The following is an 18,017-nucleotide window of genomic DNA, read 5'->3' on the forward strand; positions in this document are numbered from 1 at the left end:
GCAGATAGGACTGCATGAACTTGATCGAAAGAGATATGATCGATAGGGATGGTGTTACTCTCAGTCAGACCGTGATAAGTATGGCATTGGAACAAAAAATGTGTAATTGTTTCTGCATGACTCCCGCAACATAGACATAAAATTTGACAGATGATCAGATGAATCTTCCTGTTTTGGCTAAGACCGAAAGTCCATTCTTCACGACTTTTCAAACAAATGTCTTCACCTTTGGAGGGAGAGACGGGTGAAACCACAACTTTTTCCATTTAAATTTTGAGTATCCGTGATTTATAGACGAGTCATTCGATAGACATTTATAATAAGATTTTGTTGTGAAGCTTTGCTTTCTAGTTTTAGTCCTTATTGTCGATTATCCATATACTATTTTACTTTAAAATGTTTTTTTATTGATAACATCCATTTTCAAAGTTGCCAAATCAGTTGGTTTAGGCCGCGTCGTCTAGGAGTCAGTCTAGAGATATTTTGGAGAAAGAGTTGGAGCCCATTAAGATTCCGATGAAATCAGAAACCGCGAGGTTAGTTTTGCTCTTAAAGACTGCTTAACCCATGGATAAAGGGTAGTCCCTAGGGGTGGGAAAAAGATCCGGAAGACCGCTATCCGACCCGTTCGACCGAGATAAAAAGTGTCCATGGACACCCGATGGTCGTAACGGTCAGTGTCCGACCGGCCCGAAAAAATTGGCGGACGGTCACGGTCAAAATTTTATGTCGAAGGACCGACCGCTGACCGACCGGTACGAGTGACCGAATAGGTTGACCGACTAAACTGTCCTCATTTTTAGAAGTTGATCGTTGAATTTTATAGACATATAAATATATGATGTTCGTTGGCTATAGTCATATAGTTCTCTGGAAGACCAAACATTAGTGAATGGCTTAATTATATCTTGTCAAATGATGATCAACTGTGTTTTTTCTTTTTTATATTTACTTTTGATTTCTTGGCTAAACATCTTCATGTGTAAGTAATTTTGTTTGTGGTAATAAAAATAAAGTTCTGAAGTAAGTAAATTTATTGGAAAGTCCGGACCGAGACCGTCCGGTGTCCGACTGGACCGGTAAAATAAACGGTCTTGGACGGTCAATGGACAAAGAATTCTTGAGAGTGACCGTCCGAGTCCGCCCGAGTAAATAGGTGGTCACCAACAGTTTATGTCCGAGTCGACCGGTTCGATGAAGTTAGAGTCCGATACCGACCGGTCCGGACCGATTCCCACCCCTAGTAGTCCCCCTCTTCGGGTTGGTATGCCCCATGGCCCATGGATAGAGGGTCCCCCTTGGCCAGGCCAAACGTCTTCTCCTTCTGGATCCAAGGGTTTCGGTTTATCTACGCACTATATAAAACACAGTTGCATTTTTGACAACCCAACTGCGTCTATTCTTTCCGCAGCAAAACCACTCTCTCTCTCTCTCTCTCTCGCAAGGATCTCTAGGGTTTCTGAGTTTTTCAACCTTCTTGCCAAGAAGATGGTTAGTTTGATTTCCTCTGTAACCATAACCATTTTAGTTTTTTCGTTTCTCTTAGTTCTGATTCCTTTTAATCTCCTTAATTGATAGAATTCAAGTTCTACTTGATAAGTGTTCTTAGCAGATTCAGTTTTAGGGTTTTTATTACAATTTTTAGTCACTGTTGTATTTGTGTACCATTAGGGACAACCAAATGATAATGATTTGCGCAATCCTTCAGTTGAGCATGAGAAGGATTGCCACAAGCTGAAGCGTTTGATCGCGACACCTAACTCTTTCTTCATGGTAAGGAATCTCAATTTTGTATACCCCTTCTTTCTTTTGAATGAGGATTGAGTTTAATTAAACCTAATTCTGTTTTCTTTCTGTAGGATGTGAAATGCCAGGGATGCTTCAATATGTAAGTCTTATAATTTCTTTGTTTTGTTCTGATTAGATTGATTGATTTCATTACCACATTGATTTGGTTGTTCTACATACTTAAAAAAAAAAATTGAAACTAATGTGGTAGTAAAAAATTTTTGCAGAACTACAACTTTTAGCCACTCGCAAACCGTTGTGGTATGTGGAAATTGCTCGACGGTTTTGTGCCAGCCGAGGGGCGGGCGAGCCAGACTTACTGAAGGAACCTCTTACAGAGTAAAGGGATATTAGGGGTGCTTTAAGGTGCACTTCATTTTGCTATGGGTTAGTTAGATTACGAAAATTAGACATTAGTATTTTTGGATATATATTTTATTTCGTTGACAACTTTAGGATATCTTGCAGAAAGCTGCATTTTAGTATTTGATTTACTTCCTACGATTAAGAATTGAATTTTGTTTTAGACTAGTATTAATATATTTTGGTTTCAATATTTGTTTCTACTTCGGGATTTATGCATCATATTGTGAGTTTGATGCATCATTACTTAAATTTCTCAGTTGGGTAGTGCCACAGACCACGAACGAGCAAACACCTATTAGTTTCTTCGATTCCTTAAACCTACTAATTCTTCCTTTGTGATAATATGTTATATGAATTTCAGTGCATGGACCTAGATTCTTGCTCGTTTGTAAATCAACTATTTTACTCAAAGTTAAGTTTCCTAATACCTGAGACAGGGTATTTAGATGTGTACTAGTGGAAAATAATCTTTGCTCATTTGTTAATCCACTTATGGTTTAGGTTATTGAGGCGAGCCTAGTGTGTTCTTCTAATTGCTTAATGCTATTTATCGGCATTTGTTATTTAGTGCAATTTTTTATACTTTACTGTTGTTGAAAATTGCTGGATGGATCTGTAACCTCATTCTCGTTAATAGGAAAAAATGATCCTTGTGATTTAGCCAGCCTATAGCAGCAGAATAAATTCTATGATTGGTTCATCTAGTCTTGTATTGTCGCTCACTTCTGCTCTGATGGCCATCTATAGTAAATTATCTAGGTTAGTCAGCTAATGAAATCACTGGATATTGAGCATATCCTAAACCCTATTTAGCAATCTGTTGATACCTACTCAGAAATCCAGCTTCTTCGTTTAAAAATAGTTTTCCTTTTTCTTTCTTGGCATAGAGTATATTGAAATTAGTAAATAGTATTTGGTTGCATGTTTGTGTTTTCAAAATTTCTGATCCCACCTCTATTTATTTGTTTTGATTTGGGATCAAAATAAACATATTGTATTTAATGGTGGGTGGTCAACCCAAAATAAAAAATATATTGTGTTTAAAGTCCAAACTTAATAGAAAATAGGTAAAAGACCATTCCTTTTAATATTCCTTTCCTTGTGCAAATAGACAACTGTATTACTAATTTGTCAATTGTTCTTTTTGTTGTAATGGGTTAATGTTTAGCAAATGTGTAGATACGTATAGGAATAGGTTTATTTTATATGCAACAAAAGCTAAATTGCTTGAAATAAAACAATAAAATGTACAAGGTTATTTAAGTTTGTAACCAAAAAAGTATTTACCTTTTGTTTAATGCAATGAGATAACAATGTCATGCAAAATGATTTATTAGGTGAATTTCAATAAATAGGGTATACGAAGAATAATTTGTCTGGTGAATCTCAAAATTTGTATTTTTTTTTTTTGAATTTTAGCCTATTTTGCGTGAATATTGGTCTTGCAGTGTTATAAGGTCCATATCTTTTTTACTTTTCACCAGAGATTTTGTTTATTTAAGCCTCTTTAAGTTTGAAGGAATTGATTAGGGGGTGAAGAACTAACTGACCTTTCATCAATTCCAGAGAGTGTTTTAGCAATATGAATCAAAATAATATCAAAAAGGGATAAAAAAAATTAAAAAAACATTTAGTGAAAGGTCCAAAATACGGGTCTTTATCTGATAATTATTTAGAAAGACTATTTTTTCACAATTACTATTATACACTATTATTATTTAGGTCAAAATATTGATCAAGACTAAATTATAACTAAATCATGTATTTATTTGATGTCGGCTCACGATAGAAACAATTTTTCATTATTTTTTTGACAAGGTCTAAATTTTTCTGAAAAAGAGTCTAATAAATTCTGCATTTTTTCGATCTTTTTCGTTAGGACTTCTCCTTGAGGTCTTTGGTCGTATCTTGGGCTACAAGAGCTGTTTTCTACGGCTTGAGCTCGAGTAGTTTCGTTAGGACTTCCCCTTGAGGCTTCTGGTCGTAGCTTGGGCTACCAGAGCTGTTTTCGTCGGTTTGAGCTCGACTAATTTCGTTAGGACTTCTTCTTGAGACCCCGACTGAGAGGTCGCCTTTTAGTAAAATGAGATTAACTAAGTCTCCTCGTATTTTAAATAAAATATCGTTTTTACCAAAAAAAAGGTCCGCAACTGGTAGCGCTGCTCTCCCGCCTAACGGCTCTTATGGTTAGGTAAACTATAACTTGAAAAGTATCGTAGTAAAGTCTATCGTACCTGAGTGGCTCTGGTCTTATTCTTGCATGTCCTCCTTGTGTTCCTGTGGGGTGGCCATTCCTTCGCTCATGATGGTTGGGACGGTCGCTCTTTTGCTGCAATTCCGGGCGGAGACAACAAAACAGTCCCTAGCCGTTGCCTGATCTCCCCTCACGACTCTCACGAGGCTTGTTCCCAGGATCGACAATTTCATCATTAGGTGGTTTATGGATATGATCGCCTTTGATTCCCTCAGGAAGTTTCTTCCCAGGATGATGTTATAAGCGTGTAGTCTGTCGACTATCACGAAGTTTAGCATTGTTGCTCTGTTGGCCGCTCCTTCTCCGGTGAGTATGGGTAAGGCGATTATTCCTCCGATCTCCACCCGGTTGTCTCCGAGTCCTGTTAGGTATCGCTCACAGGTTTCCGTATGTTGTGCCCTTATTTGGAGCTTTTGCATGCACGCTCTGCTTATGCCCTCGGTGGAGCCCCCGGTATCGATTAGGAAGAGTCTGACACTCTAATTAGCTACTAGTGCTGTTATTACCAAGGGGTCGGTATGAGGCGTGATTATTCCTCTTAGGGCCTCATCTGTAAAGACTACGGGGGGCGTTTTCTCGACATGCGTCGTCGCGAACGTCATAATTTCGTCCTCCCGTCTACGCTTTTTGTTTCCTTTGTTTGCTTCGTGAACCGGGCCTCCGACTATGACGTTGATGTCGTCCCACGTTTCTGGCTCTAGTTTTGTTGTTTTTTTCTTCTGGTTTTCCTCTTGGTCGACTTGTTTCTTTCGTTCGAGCACTTCCACTAGCGTTTTGGTTACGTCATTGAGACGTCGTATCAAATCCGATTGGCGCTGAGCCAATGTCTCGATGAGTGTTAGGTTACGTACCCGTTTGAGGTTCGTCTCTGTCTTTTGAAGAGCTCTTGATCTGACCATGGTGTTGTGACTGTTGAAATCTGATGCTTTGCGATCACCATGACATCTCCTATCAGGGGCGGTTACTCGTCCTTCGACCTGTTTACCCATGAAAACCCCGAGAGAGGCTTGGGCGAGTTCTTCAAATGATTTTATGGACCCAAGGGCCAACAACTAATACCACTCCTGCGCTGGCCCTTCCAAAGTGGTCGCGAAGAACGCACACCAGACATCTTGATTTGTCGTGTAGAGGCTCATTACCGCCACGTAGTTCTTGAGGAATCTCCCTGAGTCTTCTTGTCCCTGATACTATTCCAAACTAGGAACCTTCAGGTCCTCGGGGCTCTTGGATTTTAATGCCTCCTGCTCAAGAGGGGACTGGTGGATTTCCCGTGCCACCTTCCTCATTATCGCCTCGGCTGTGCGGAGGTCTTCTCGTAGCTGCGCAATCTCCCTTTCTTGCTGCTGGCGTTCGATTTTAAGTCGCTCAATAGCTGCTACGAATACGGTCTGGTTAAGAGACATCTTCTGGGTCCCGTCAGGTGTGTAATCTCATGATGGCATGTCTATCTGATGGATTTTGGAGAAGCGGTCAGTTCTGAAAAAGTAATGAAAAGAGTTCGGGTTACCGGACTGATGATTTTGCTAGAGAGATGCCCTCCTTCTAGCGCCAAATGTTGATGTCAAACAATGGTCTTCCGTTATATATATCAGCATGAAACATGGAGTTGATGCATGACAGCCTCCGTTAAGTTGAATGTTCTGTTAAGTCAAGTTAGGTTCTATCGATTGAATCCGTTTCCAGCTCCGATTATCTGATTCTCCTGCTCCTTAATCCTTGCTCCTGCTCCTGTTTCTTTCTCCTTGCTCCTGCTTGCCGCTTCCGTTCGTCTGTTCCCAAGGGGGAAAACCTGCAAAGGGTTCGAAAACCGCACCGACGCTCAAGCCAGTCAGGGTGCTCTTTGCAGTAAAAGAATGCATAATGATTGATCCTTTTGGGGGCGAGTTATGAGAACTCAGAGTTAACTGTGATCTTAAAGGGTTTAGAGATCGTGTCCTTTGAAGGACGATTCGGGGGCCTTTTATAGGCTTAAGAAGCGGTGGTGATTGCCGTGGAGGGAAGTTTTCCGTTTGTGTTTATCTCACATCCAGGATAGATGAAAGTTCCTAAGTTCAAGGATCTTTCGTAGATATCCTACCGATGTGATAGATCTTTGGGGAGAAGTTTCCTCCCTTAGACGCGTGAAGCCCACACTTGCTTAAACACTTAAAGATCTGTAGCCGACTGAGATCTTCGCGGAGATGCTGGGATTAAGTCGGTAGATTGCTGGTGCATTTTGCCTTCCCAGTTCTGGACGAAAGACATCGACCGGACCTACGTGGACCCCCTCATTCCTTTAGAGACCCCAGGGTTGATATGTTCATGCCAAGGGCGTTACGGGGTTGGTTTCCTCTAGCCGACCTCCCAGTTGGGGGAGCACGTGACGGATCATCAAGGGTTCAGCTGACCTGCTACCTTAAGTCGGGTTGACCCGATGGACTTCAGGTCTGATCTTAACTCTTCAGACGTTAGTCAACTCCTTGACATTTTGTGCATCATCCAAACCCACTTTCTTTGGACTCATTTTGGGTTATCTAATTTTTTGTAAGTAGATTGTTTCGGTTTAATATTATGACTTTCTCTAATATTGTAAACATGGTTTCTTTGATATTGTGAATAAATTTTCTCGATTTGTAGTTATGTACCGCACTAAACCTGCGGCTTAAGTCCTTTGTAGTTATGCACAGACCCAAATCCACTTTGGCTTGACTCATTTTGTGTTCTTTGATATTGTAAATAGGGCTTTCTAAACTCGTGGGATGTTTGTTTTAAATCTATCAGAAAGGTACTAATCAAATTTTTGCTTTTTGGTTTTAAATTTGTTTCATTTTAATACTATTCATCTTTTAATGTATTTTACCGATGTTAAAATAACTTAGTTTTCTTTTTGTCGTAACTATTATCTTTTAGAATTATTTTTGTTCCGATGATAGAACATAATTCTGAAAGGAAGTGTGTTAGGTTATATATGTAGAACTATATTTAAGTGTTTTTGTGTTTATGTTTGAGTTTATTTTGATTTTAGCTTTGTCTATGATCTAACTTTTACTACTTTTTCTTTTTAGACAAATTTGAAGGTTACTGCCCTCATTAACATGTACAAAGGTACCGTCTTTCTTTTCAGTTTTCTTTTTTTGTTTTTGGTTTTTTTTGCTTTTGTATTTCATTTAGAGTTTTATGTTTCATATCATAAGCATACAGTTTGCATCTCATCTCGGTTTTTAGTGAAGTTTAGGGTTGCACTATTTTAGCTACTGCGCTCGATCACTCGATTTAGCCTCCTCTCAGGCTGGATTAATTATGAGTTGTGTGATAGTCCCACATCGCTCACGAGAGTGTCCGGAGCCTGTGCTATAGGTGTATGCTCAAGCTTGGTATGTACCGAGGCCTTTTGGGGGAGTCCGTGGTGATCTCGCCAAGAACAAAACCTCCTACCATCCGTGCGAGGGTGGTGGTGAAAGGGAAGACAATATCGGCAACTGCTGGGCTTGGGGCGTCACAGGTTGCACTCTTTAGTTTTTTAATTAGTTATGTTTCTTGCAAGTTTTCCTGCATATTTCTTTTATGATATTGTTGTTTATTTGTTAGGTTTGTTAAATTTTTTTACATTAGTTTCTATCTAAGGCTAACTTTCATTTGATTATATGAAATGATTTTCAAAATGAGACCTCATGTAAGTTATGATCTTCATATCCCGGTTGGGGATAACAAGAATCGGTCTGCTTAAAATAATAACTACATGAATGTGCTGATTTTTTCAAGGCATCTTCAGCAAAAAAAGCTTCATTTAAGGCGACAAATGATGAGGAATGCTGATATACTAGAGGCCATTAGTGAGGGGAAACTATACATACATTTCACTATGGAGTTTCTTGACTCTTAAACTCCGGAGCAGTGCAAGGCACTGCAGGCTGTGTTCTTGCTAGGGTCGTTACTCAAATGATAGACATGAGCTGGAAGAATGAAAAAAATAATAATGCATGATGTGAACGACAAGGAATAGAGGATCCTTTTGTACTAAGCTTAAGCTCAAATTCTAGCTCAATAGGCATATGAAGAGGATGAAGATGTACACGGTGGTGCCAAGAGGGTTCAATGTGCCCGTCATAAGGTAATAAATCGATTTTGACTTTTTTGGCGTTTATTTACTTAAATTGATTGTGGATGTTTAGCTCATGCTTATTTCCATGAATGTTTGAGATTGTATGCTTAGCTATTTGACGCATTTGAAAGAACTGTCCGTGCCCCACGGGCACGGGTTACACCCTCGTGTGTGTATATATATATATATATATATATATATATATATATGTGTCTTCTTCCTTCTCATATTCACAAAATAAAAAACTTAAGAAGATTGAGTTGAGGCTTGTCTTAATGTATAGAAAGATACTTCAACAAAGATTTTCTGATTACCTACATCGGTTAGATCTTGGTGATTGTTTGATAAGAAACTTTCGTTGAACAATGCTATTAACAAAAGATCTATTAGCAGATAACATGATTTGAAGCAGAATGTTGGTTGCCCTATACATTTAAAGCACAAGCTGGGTTGAAGACATTTGCTTGCTTGTAGTTTCTTTAGACTGACAATATAAATCAAATTTAGAAGCGGTAGTGTTGTTTCATCACTCAAACACGACCATGTTGCTACCTTATTTGTGAATGTAAATTAATTCTTAGGAGGGTAGTGAACGGAGACATATAAAAGCTTTAGATTAAGATTTATGGGAACACACCTATTTTTGAAACATTGGATATCTTAAGACACTCAGAGAGTATACTGAAGTATATGAGGTATCAAATTGAGTCGAGACATTTTCCGAGTACCTATTTCTTTTCTGTCACTGGTTTAAGATATTTTTGTTGGAGATTAGAGATATAGATACTTCAATACACTCAAATAAACTCAAAAGATTCACATCAACATACTTTCATATACTAAAGTTTCTTTAGATCTACACAATCTCATAAACAAGAGACACAAAGTTTTGTCACAATATTAAACTAGATACTGAAGTTAGTTCTTACCTTAAACACAATATTCATACTAGGGTTGTGTTTGTTTTTTTGTGTAGGTCTGAATCTGAATTGGCCGAATCTGAATTGACTGAACTGAATTAGATGAATCTGAATTGGTTGAGTAAGATGTTTGTTTTCCAAATCTGAATCATTTAATCTGACTAAGGAAAAATTACATTTATAACCCCATTTATATTATTAAGGAAACAAAAAAAACCCTATCTTTAATTTTTCTTTTTCACTTTCCCTTTCTCTCTCCTGTCCTCTTTCTCAAAGTGTCGGCTGCTACTTCCTAGATCATCTAAACCCTAATTCACATAATAATAAAAAGATCTTGTTACCTTCTCTATCCTCCATAGTTGCAGAAACGAGTACCTTCCCATTTTACTTTAGAAACGACTTAGATCGAAGACCAAAAGTTGTAGCTTGATGGAGTGGTGACTGTTGTAGTTGCTCTCTTTCTCTCTCTCTCTCTCTTTCTCTCCCTCTCTCTCTCTATAGTAGAAGATTAGCCAAAGCCAGATTGACGCCGAATCTAACGAGGGTTTCCGACAAGATAGCTCTCAACAGATCCGACAAGGGTTAACAAGCCCTTCATGTGGTGGTGGTGGTGGTGGTGGTGGTGGTGGTGGTGGCGGACGAAGAGCGTTCAGAAAGCCCATCATCTTGTTGTGATGGTGTTGAGGTGGTGGTTAGGGCGTGTTTGAGATTGGCACTGTGTGCTCTTGTTTTTTTGTTGTGTTTTGTGGTGGTGGTGTTAGTGGTGGCAGTGACGGCGGTGGTGGTGGTGGTGAAATGAAGAAGATGAAACTAGAGTAATTTTAGGTTTTTGCGGGGGTATATTTGTCATTTGTTACTTTTCAGCAGCTAGGTTGATTTTTCAGACTTGTTTTAAAGTCTGAAAAAACTGGGTCTTAATTCAGCCAATTCAGATGTCTAATTTAGTCAGCCAATGTTTTAGATTTTGTCAAACAAAAAAACAAACATCTGAAATCTGAATTGAGATCCAATTCAGATTTCAGATCTGAAAATTTTAAAAAACAAACAGAACCTAGATCTATGTCTTCTTCTTCAAGTTTCTTGTATACTATTCTCCTTTTACTTTCTCTCTCTAGATTGTTCTTGAACTAGTCTAAGAAAAGAACTCTCTACACCCTTTTAATTAATTTCATGAGGCTTTTACTTTTTTACCCCTTCTAGTTTGGTAAACCATTTACTCAAACCCACACTTTTATATTGGGCCCAAACCCAAATTTGGTTTAAAAGTCCCCTTTTCAACATCCCCCCTTAAACCAAATTTCCATAGCTTCTCATACCTAACATCCACTTCAATCTCTCAAAGACATCATGCTTCAAGGGCTTCGTAAATATATCCGCTATTTGATCTTGAGACTTGCAATACATCACTTCAATATCACCTTCCTTAACATGTTCACAAATAAAATGGTAGCGTGTATCAATGTGCTTGCTTCTTTCATGACAAACGGGATTCTTAGCTAAAGCAATAGCCGATTTGTTATCAAGGAACACTTCGGTTGGACCAACTTGAGGGCATTGAAGATGCTTCAACATATTTCTTAACCAAATTGCATGACAAACCATAGAGCTAGCGACTACATATTCCGCCTCACAAGTAGATAAAGTCACAATGGGTTATTTTTTAGAAGACCAAGTAAATGCCGTGTAACCCATAAAAAATACAAACTCCGATGTACTCTTTCTTTCATCTAAGTCTTTACCCCAATCACTATCGGAATAACCGATAAGCTTAAAATCTTGTTCACAAGAGAAAAATAAACCATCATTGAGCGTACCTTTAATATATCGAAGGAGCTTCTTTGCAACATTAAGATGAGATTTATCCGGTGTCTCCATGTACCTACTCACTAGCCCAACTCCATAAAGAATATCCGGTCTTGTACATGTAAGATAACGTAGACTTCCAATTAAACTTTTGAAATATGTAGGATCGACATCACTTCTTCTTGAGCATTTTCTCAACTCCACTCCACTTTCAAGAGGGGTGTTTACCGGATTACATGACTCCATTTTAAACCTTTTAAGAACTTCCTTAGCATATCCACTTTGAGAAATAAATATGTCATTTTCCATTTGCTTCACTTCAATACCAAGGAAATGACCCATCAACCCAATATCGGTCATATCAAATTCCTTAATCATGCTCTTCTTGAACTCATCAAATAGTCTTGAATCATTGCCGGTGAATATCAAATCATCAACATAGAGACAAACAAATAACATACCTCCATTTCCTTTCATTTTCATATATAAAGTGTGCTCATGAGGACACTTTTCAAATCCATTTTCTTGTAAATATTTATCAATTCTTACATAAAGGGTCTTCTTCTTTGCCATTTCTAACATAGCCTAAAGGTTGTTCAACATATATCTCCTCCTCAAGGATACCATTCAAGAATGCCGACTTGACATCAAGTTGATAAATTTTCCATGAATATTGAGTCGCTATAGAGATTAACAATCTAATTGTTTCCATCCGAGCAACGGGAGCAAATACCTCACTATAATCAGTGCCGGCTCTTTGCTTGTAACCTTTAGCTACAAGTCCTGCTTTGTATCTTTGGACTTCTCCACTTGCATTCTTTTTTGTCTTATACACCCACTTCACACCAATAGGTTTGTATCCTTTTGGCAAATTTGTCAACTCCCAAGTATAATTTTTTTCAATTGCATTAATTTCTTCACTCATGGCATTTTCCCATTTTTCTTCTTGGATGGCTTCTTCATAACTAATAGGATCACAATCCATGAGAAAACAACACAAGTTTAATTCTTCTTCATTATCCACAACTTCATATATCTCTCTCAAACTTCTTGTTTTCAATGGCCCTTCATTAGAACTTCCCCCCGATGATGAGGATGATGGAGATGAGGACGATGGTGTTTGTGGGTCTCTTATAAATTCTCTTGGTGGTGCATCTTCTTCTCCTTCAAGTCTAAGTTCAACTTGAACAATTTCTTTTCCTTTCCATTCCCATGCCAAATCTTCTTCAAATACCACATCCCTACTAAATAGAACTTTATTGACAATTGGATTAAACAACTTGTAACATTTCATTTGCTCATTATACCCAAGAAAGATACATTTCTCACCTTTGTCATCAAGTTTTGTTCTTCTTGCTTCCTGTATCTTTGCATAAGTAATACATCCAAATATCTTTAAATGATATACACTAGGCTTGTAATAACCCCATGCCTCATGCAGGGTCTTCATATAGACACTTTTAGTGGGACATCTATTTAACAAGTATTCGGCACATGCAACGGCTTCACCCCAAAATTCTCTAGGCAAACTTTTTTCTTTTAACATACTTCTTTGCCATGTCTAATATGGTGCGATTTTTCCTTTCGGCAACTCCATTTAGTTGTGGTGTGAATGGAGTAAGTTCATGAACAATCCCATGTTCTCTACAAAACATATCAAATGCTCTTGAGGTATATTCTCCACCTCTATCGGACCTTAGTTTCTTTATCATAAAACCACTTTGTTTCTCAACCATGTTCTTGAACTCTTTGAATACCTCAAATACTTCGGATTTATTTTTTTAAGAAATAAACCCATATTTTTCTACTAAAATCATCAATGAAAGTGAGAAAGTAATTGTTACCTCCATTTCAATTGGCTTCAATGGACCACAAACATCGGTATGCACAAGCTCCAATATATTAGATGCTCTCCACCTTCCTTCTTTAGAAAAACTTGTGCGATGATGCTTGCCAAAGATTCACCCTTCACACACTTTGTTTGGGTGATCAATACATGGTAAACCCCTTACCATATTCTTGCTTGCCAAGGTCTTCATCCCATCAAAGTTTAGATGCCCAAGTCTCAAGTGCCACAACCAAGATTCATCTTTCACAATAGAGTTTAAGCATTTTGCATCATCATGTTGAATGTTCAAGGGAAATAATCTACTCTTTGCCATCTTTACCTTAGCAATTAGAGTTACACTTCTATCTCTTAATGTGAGTTGAAGATCCTTCAATCTTATATCATAACCTTTTTCTAAAAGTTGTCCCAAACTCAAAATATTATTTTTCATTGTGGGAACATAATAAACATCGGAAATATAGTTATGTTTTCCATTTTTTAGTTGAATGAGGATATTACCTTTTCCTAGCACCGGTATCTTTGAGGAGTCACCGTACTTTACTATTATAAGGTCTATTAAAGTTTCCTCTACCTCTTCCTCTTGGTTCATTTGTTCTTCCTCTATTAAAAAAATTTCTTCCTCTTTGGCTTCCAAAGCCTCTTCCATAACTCTCATAGCCTACCATAACTCTCATAGCCTATTTCTTTTGGGGGTGTATATTGTTTTTCTTCTAAAGTGAGTTTTGCTTGAAGTACTTGATCAACCGAACAATTTGAAGAGGTTGCGACATTTCTATTCACCCTTTGTTCATGGATTTGCAATGTTCCCATCAATTCATCTACCGTCATGGATTCTAAATCTTTTGATTCTTCAACGACAATAACCACATTATCAAATTTAGGTGTCAAAGACCGTAAAATCTTCTCTATCACCCGAACATCATCACATTTTTCACCACACCTTTTTATTTCGTTAACATTAGACAATACTCTTGAAACATAATAGGAGACAAGTTCTCCTTCATTCATACTCAACCTTTCAAATTCACCAAGCAAAATTTGGAGACGAACCTTTACCACTTTATCAACTCCTCTAAATGAATTCTTGAGAATATTCCAAGCCTCTTTCGATGATTTTGCTTCGGACACTTTTTCAAATGTAGGACCATCAATTCCTTGATAGATAAGAAATAAGGCTTTTTTATCCATTTTTCTTGAGTCTTTAAGAACACACTTTTGTACATCATTCATAAAACTCTCTTCTTCTTGAGTTGGTTCTACATAACCATTTTGAACAATATCCCACAAATCTTGAGATCCCAATAATACACACATTTGAATACACCAATGTTCATAGTTCTTTAGCCTAGGTATTTGAGGTTGTATCATATTTGACATTTTCTTACAAGATCCCCAAAAATTTCAACAAACCCTAGATCTCAAAAAATGTTGAAAAAGCTTGAATTGATAAACTAATATGGCTCTGATACCAATTACCTGAGATTAGAGATATAGATACTTCAATACACTCAAATAAACTAAAAAGATTCACATCAACATACTTTCATATACTAAAGTTTTTTTTAGATCTACACAATCTCATAAACAAGAGACACAAAGTTTTGTCACAATATTAAACTAGATATTGAAGTTAGTTCTTACCTTAAACACAATATTCATACTAGATCTATGTCTTCAAGTTTCTTGTATACTATTCTCCTTCTACTTTCTCTCTCTAGATTGTTCTTTAACTAGTCTAAGAAAAGAACTCTCTACACCCTTTTAATTAATTTCATTAAGCTTTTATTTTTTTTACCCCTTCTAGTTTGGTAAACCATTTATTCAAACCCACACTTTTATATTGGGCCCAAACCCAAATTTGGTTTAAAAACCCCCTTTTCAACAATGTTAGAGGGTCCAACCCTAAATTCTAACAATTAATATATAATATTTAGGGTTAGCTCCAGAACACTCTCCGTTATTCAACCGTCCATTGCTTCCTACTCCCTAATTGATTTCCATGATCACCAGTAATAGAACTGACTGACAATTGCAACACAAACCTATAAAGTTTATACAATTCAATCGTCATCCAAATTCTGATCTGTTTACTCCTCGGCATGATGTGTACAAGGTACATTAGCCTTCATAATCTTGCTCATTATCTTTCATTAAACTTAAATTAAGCTTCATTCCATTTGGTAAATAACATTTCTATCAAACATCGATTAAACTCTGAGAATCAAACACAAACCCATAAAATTTGTTGTACAATTCAATCATTAGTAACTAACATACCTAAAAACAGATCAAGATGATTAAAATTAGATTGAACTAAAATAATGAATTGAACTCAAAAATATTTACAGGAATATTAGCTTTTAGAAACATCTTCGCCACCAAGTTGGTCATCTGAACTAGGTATACCATGACCATCGGTAGATGTTGCCCATCTTTGAAGGGCTTGAGATAGAGTCGTATGTAGGCCAAGCATGTCTTCATATATATACTGTCTACGTTGGCTCCCAGAGCTTAACTAGAGATGATAAGATATTGACAATGTGACCCATATAAGGTCTCTGATTTGGTTCTGTTGCACAACAATGGTCAGCTAGCTCTGCCACTGTTCTAACGACTACCATTATGTCTTCGGAGTGATCTACTATAGGATCGACGGTCTGGGGTAAGTTATCTTGGTTTAGTGCAGTCTTTGAAACCATCATATTATGTTTGAATTTCTTCTATTTGGTTTTCATCGGGAGCCTTTTCGACCAGTGATTAGCTTCATTAGTAGGACTCCACGATTGATGTATACAGCTTTGGAGTCATATTGATGGAGCTAATCACTGGCCAAAAGGCTCTCGGTGAAACCCAAATAGAACAAAATATAAACATTATATTATTGTTTCAAAGGCTGCAGCTAAACAAAGAGAACTTACCCCAAGCCATCGATTCTACAGTAGATCACTCAGAAGAAATAATGGCCGCCGTTGGAACAGTGGCAGAGGTAGCTGGCCATTATTGTGCAACGGAACCAAATCAAAGACCTTATATGGGTCACATAGTCAATATCTTATCATATCTAGTTGAGCTCTGGGAGCCAACTGAGACAATATATATATATATATATATATATATATATATATATATATATATATATATATAGGGAGATGCTAGAGAGCCCAAATTTTTTGGGCATTTTAGTGCCCAGCTGATGTGGAATCACTAAAAGACAAGGTTTTTTCAAAGTTTGACTACGGTGGGGACCGCTTTTATTTCTAAATAAGGAAATATGTCACCCTCTAAGTACCAATTTCTAAGTCACTCTATCATTTCCCATATATATATATATATATATATATGAAGACATGCGTGGCCTACATATGACTCTATCTCAAACCCTTTAAAGATGGCCAACATCTAAGGATAGTTGTACTTCAGAATCACGTCGGCTGCTTAATTTGCCCTTTCCTCTATTATTATGATCTAGTTTTATTGTAGTTTTTATGGTCATTGTCTCTCGAAAATTTATCATCTTCCATTTTCCACCAAATCAAACCTGCATCAAAGAACAGATATAGAAATTTGAATAAAAAGAGACAAAGAATAAATAGTCCCCATCATTTTACCTCTCTCTATCTCTCTCTCTTTCTATCTCCTGGACAAAGCAAGATATGCATGAGAGACAATGTCACAAGAAGAAATGATAACTTTCATGTGGAGTTTATTTTTCAGAAAAAGCAGATCTAATTTCCATAAAAAGAAACTTTTTTTTTTTTATAAAGAAAAGTTCCAATGCCAGTCATTGCTAAAGAACAGAAAACCAGAAGAACAAATAGAATATGATTTTTCTTTTTTGATGAGAGAAGAAGAATGAAGAGAAAAATGAGACACATATGTTTACCTGAAGCACAGGAGGGAACTTCTTGAGTTCCAAATCTAAAGAAAAGTTACTTTGGTTTGATATATCATTGAAGACTTGGTACATTTAACAACAGCTGATTTTAGGGCTGAATGAAAATTTACAGTTTAGTTGGTCATGGGATTCATGGGGTGGTAGAGAATTGTGGTTTGAAAGAGAGAATTGTGGTTTGAGAGAGTGGTTTAATTTGCAGAGGCCGGTGAAGGTGTTGAAGAAATCACAACTGAGATTGATGGTATTACAGTTGAATGAGTGAGGTGGCAGAGAAACTAGGGTTTACGGCAGTGGAAGCCATTTTGTGGTGGTGTGATTGTTTTCAGGTTAGAGGGTTTGGAGTTTGAGATTTATAAGGAGTATGGGATGTGAATACGGAAAGAGGGAATGGATGAAAGATCCAAAATTGGACCCAAAATAAGAGCCCAACCCAAACTCGGACAAAATTGTAAAGCAGGTCCAATGCGTCAGACCAGGAGATGAAATGTCCGGAAAGTCCTTATTCTTTTCGAAATTTACGAAATTGCCATCAAAAAGTTTTCCAGAAAAGAGAAAATTTCTGAGAAACTAGCTGACACACCAGGCTGTCAGACAGTGTACTTTCCACATATTTACAACATTGCCACCGAAAAGTTTCCGGAAAACACGAAATTTTTTGAAAAATAGTCTGACGCACTGACATCAAACCTTGTACTTTCCCATAAAATTACAGAATTGCCATTACAAAATTAAACTTGCCATTTTCTTTCTTTTTTCCAGATTTATTTCTTTTTTTATTTTCTCCCACACATATTTCTCTTTCTAATCTCAACAAATTTCTCTCTCCAATCTCAACAAATTTCCTTCTTTTTTCCAGATTTATTTCTTATCTCTTTAAAATTAAATTTCTCCTCATTTTTGGTAGTTTTCATTGATTTGTACTAGACATTTTTGTACTGGGAAATTTTCTTGTTTTCTGGAAATTGTCTTGTGTACCGGGCATTGTTCTGTGTACTCGGAATTTGGTTATCCACTAGACATTTTTGTACTGGGAAATTTTCTTGTTTTCTGGAAATTGCCTT

The 18,017-nt window shown here is 37.2% G+C and overlaps 1 protein-coding gene and 1 long non-coding RNA gene across 2 annotated transcripts; one reads left to right on the forward strand and one right to left on the reverse strand.

Annotated features, from left to right (window-relative positions):
- The first annotated feature begins 1,354 nt into the window (after positions 1-1,354).
- Positions 1,355-2,344, forward strand: LOC147567341 (small ribosomal subunit protein eS27y-like). The gene is made up of 4 exons (XM_086653963.1): positions 1,355-1,491; positions 1,672-1,773; positions 1,860-1,888; positions 2,016-2,344. The coding sequence occupies exons 1-4, from the start codon at positions 1,489-1,491 to the stop codon at positions 2,140-2,142; spliced, it is 261 nt and encodes an 86-aa protein (XP_086510089.1). The 5' UTR covers positions 1,355-1,488; the 3' UTR covers positions 2,143-2,344.
- A 12,867-nt stretch (positions 2,345-15,211) lies between these two features.
- On the reverse strand, positions 15,212-17,278 carry LOC147567342 (uncharacterized). Its single transcript, XR_015237648.1, has 3 exons — positions 16,945-17,278; positions 16,477-16,599; positions 15,212-15,493 (listed from the first exon to the last, which is right to left on the reverse strand). It is a non-coding gene; the product is annotated as an uncharacterized LOC147567342 (long non-coding RNA).
- Between the last annotated feature and the right edge of the window lie 739 nt (positions 17,279-18,017).

This window comes from Eschscholzia californica, unplaced genomic scaffold, assembly GCF_041429995.1.
Source record: "Eschscholzia californica isolate CP2 unplaced genomic scaffold, dmEscCali1.0.p SCAF_1, whole genome shotgun sequence".
NCBI classification, from domain to species: Eukaryota; Viridiplantae; Streptophyta; class Magnoliopsida; order Ranunculales; family Papaveraceae; genus Eschscholzia; species Eschscholzia californica.

Excerpts from the sequence above, each read along its gene's own strand:
- LOC147567341 (XM_086653963.1), top strand. Across the intron at positions 1,774-1,859 it reads CACCTAACTCTTTCTTCATG|GATGTGAAATGCCAGGGATG; the intron begins GTAAGGAATCTC and ends TTCTTTCTGTAG. Across the intron at positions 1,889-2,015 it reads TGCCAGGGATGCTTCAATAT|AACTACAACTTTTAGCCACT; the intron begins GTAAGTCTTATA and ends AAATTTTTGCAG.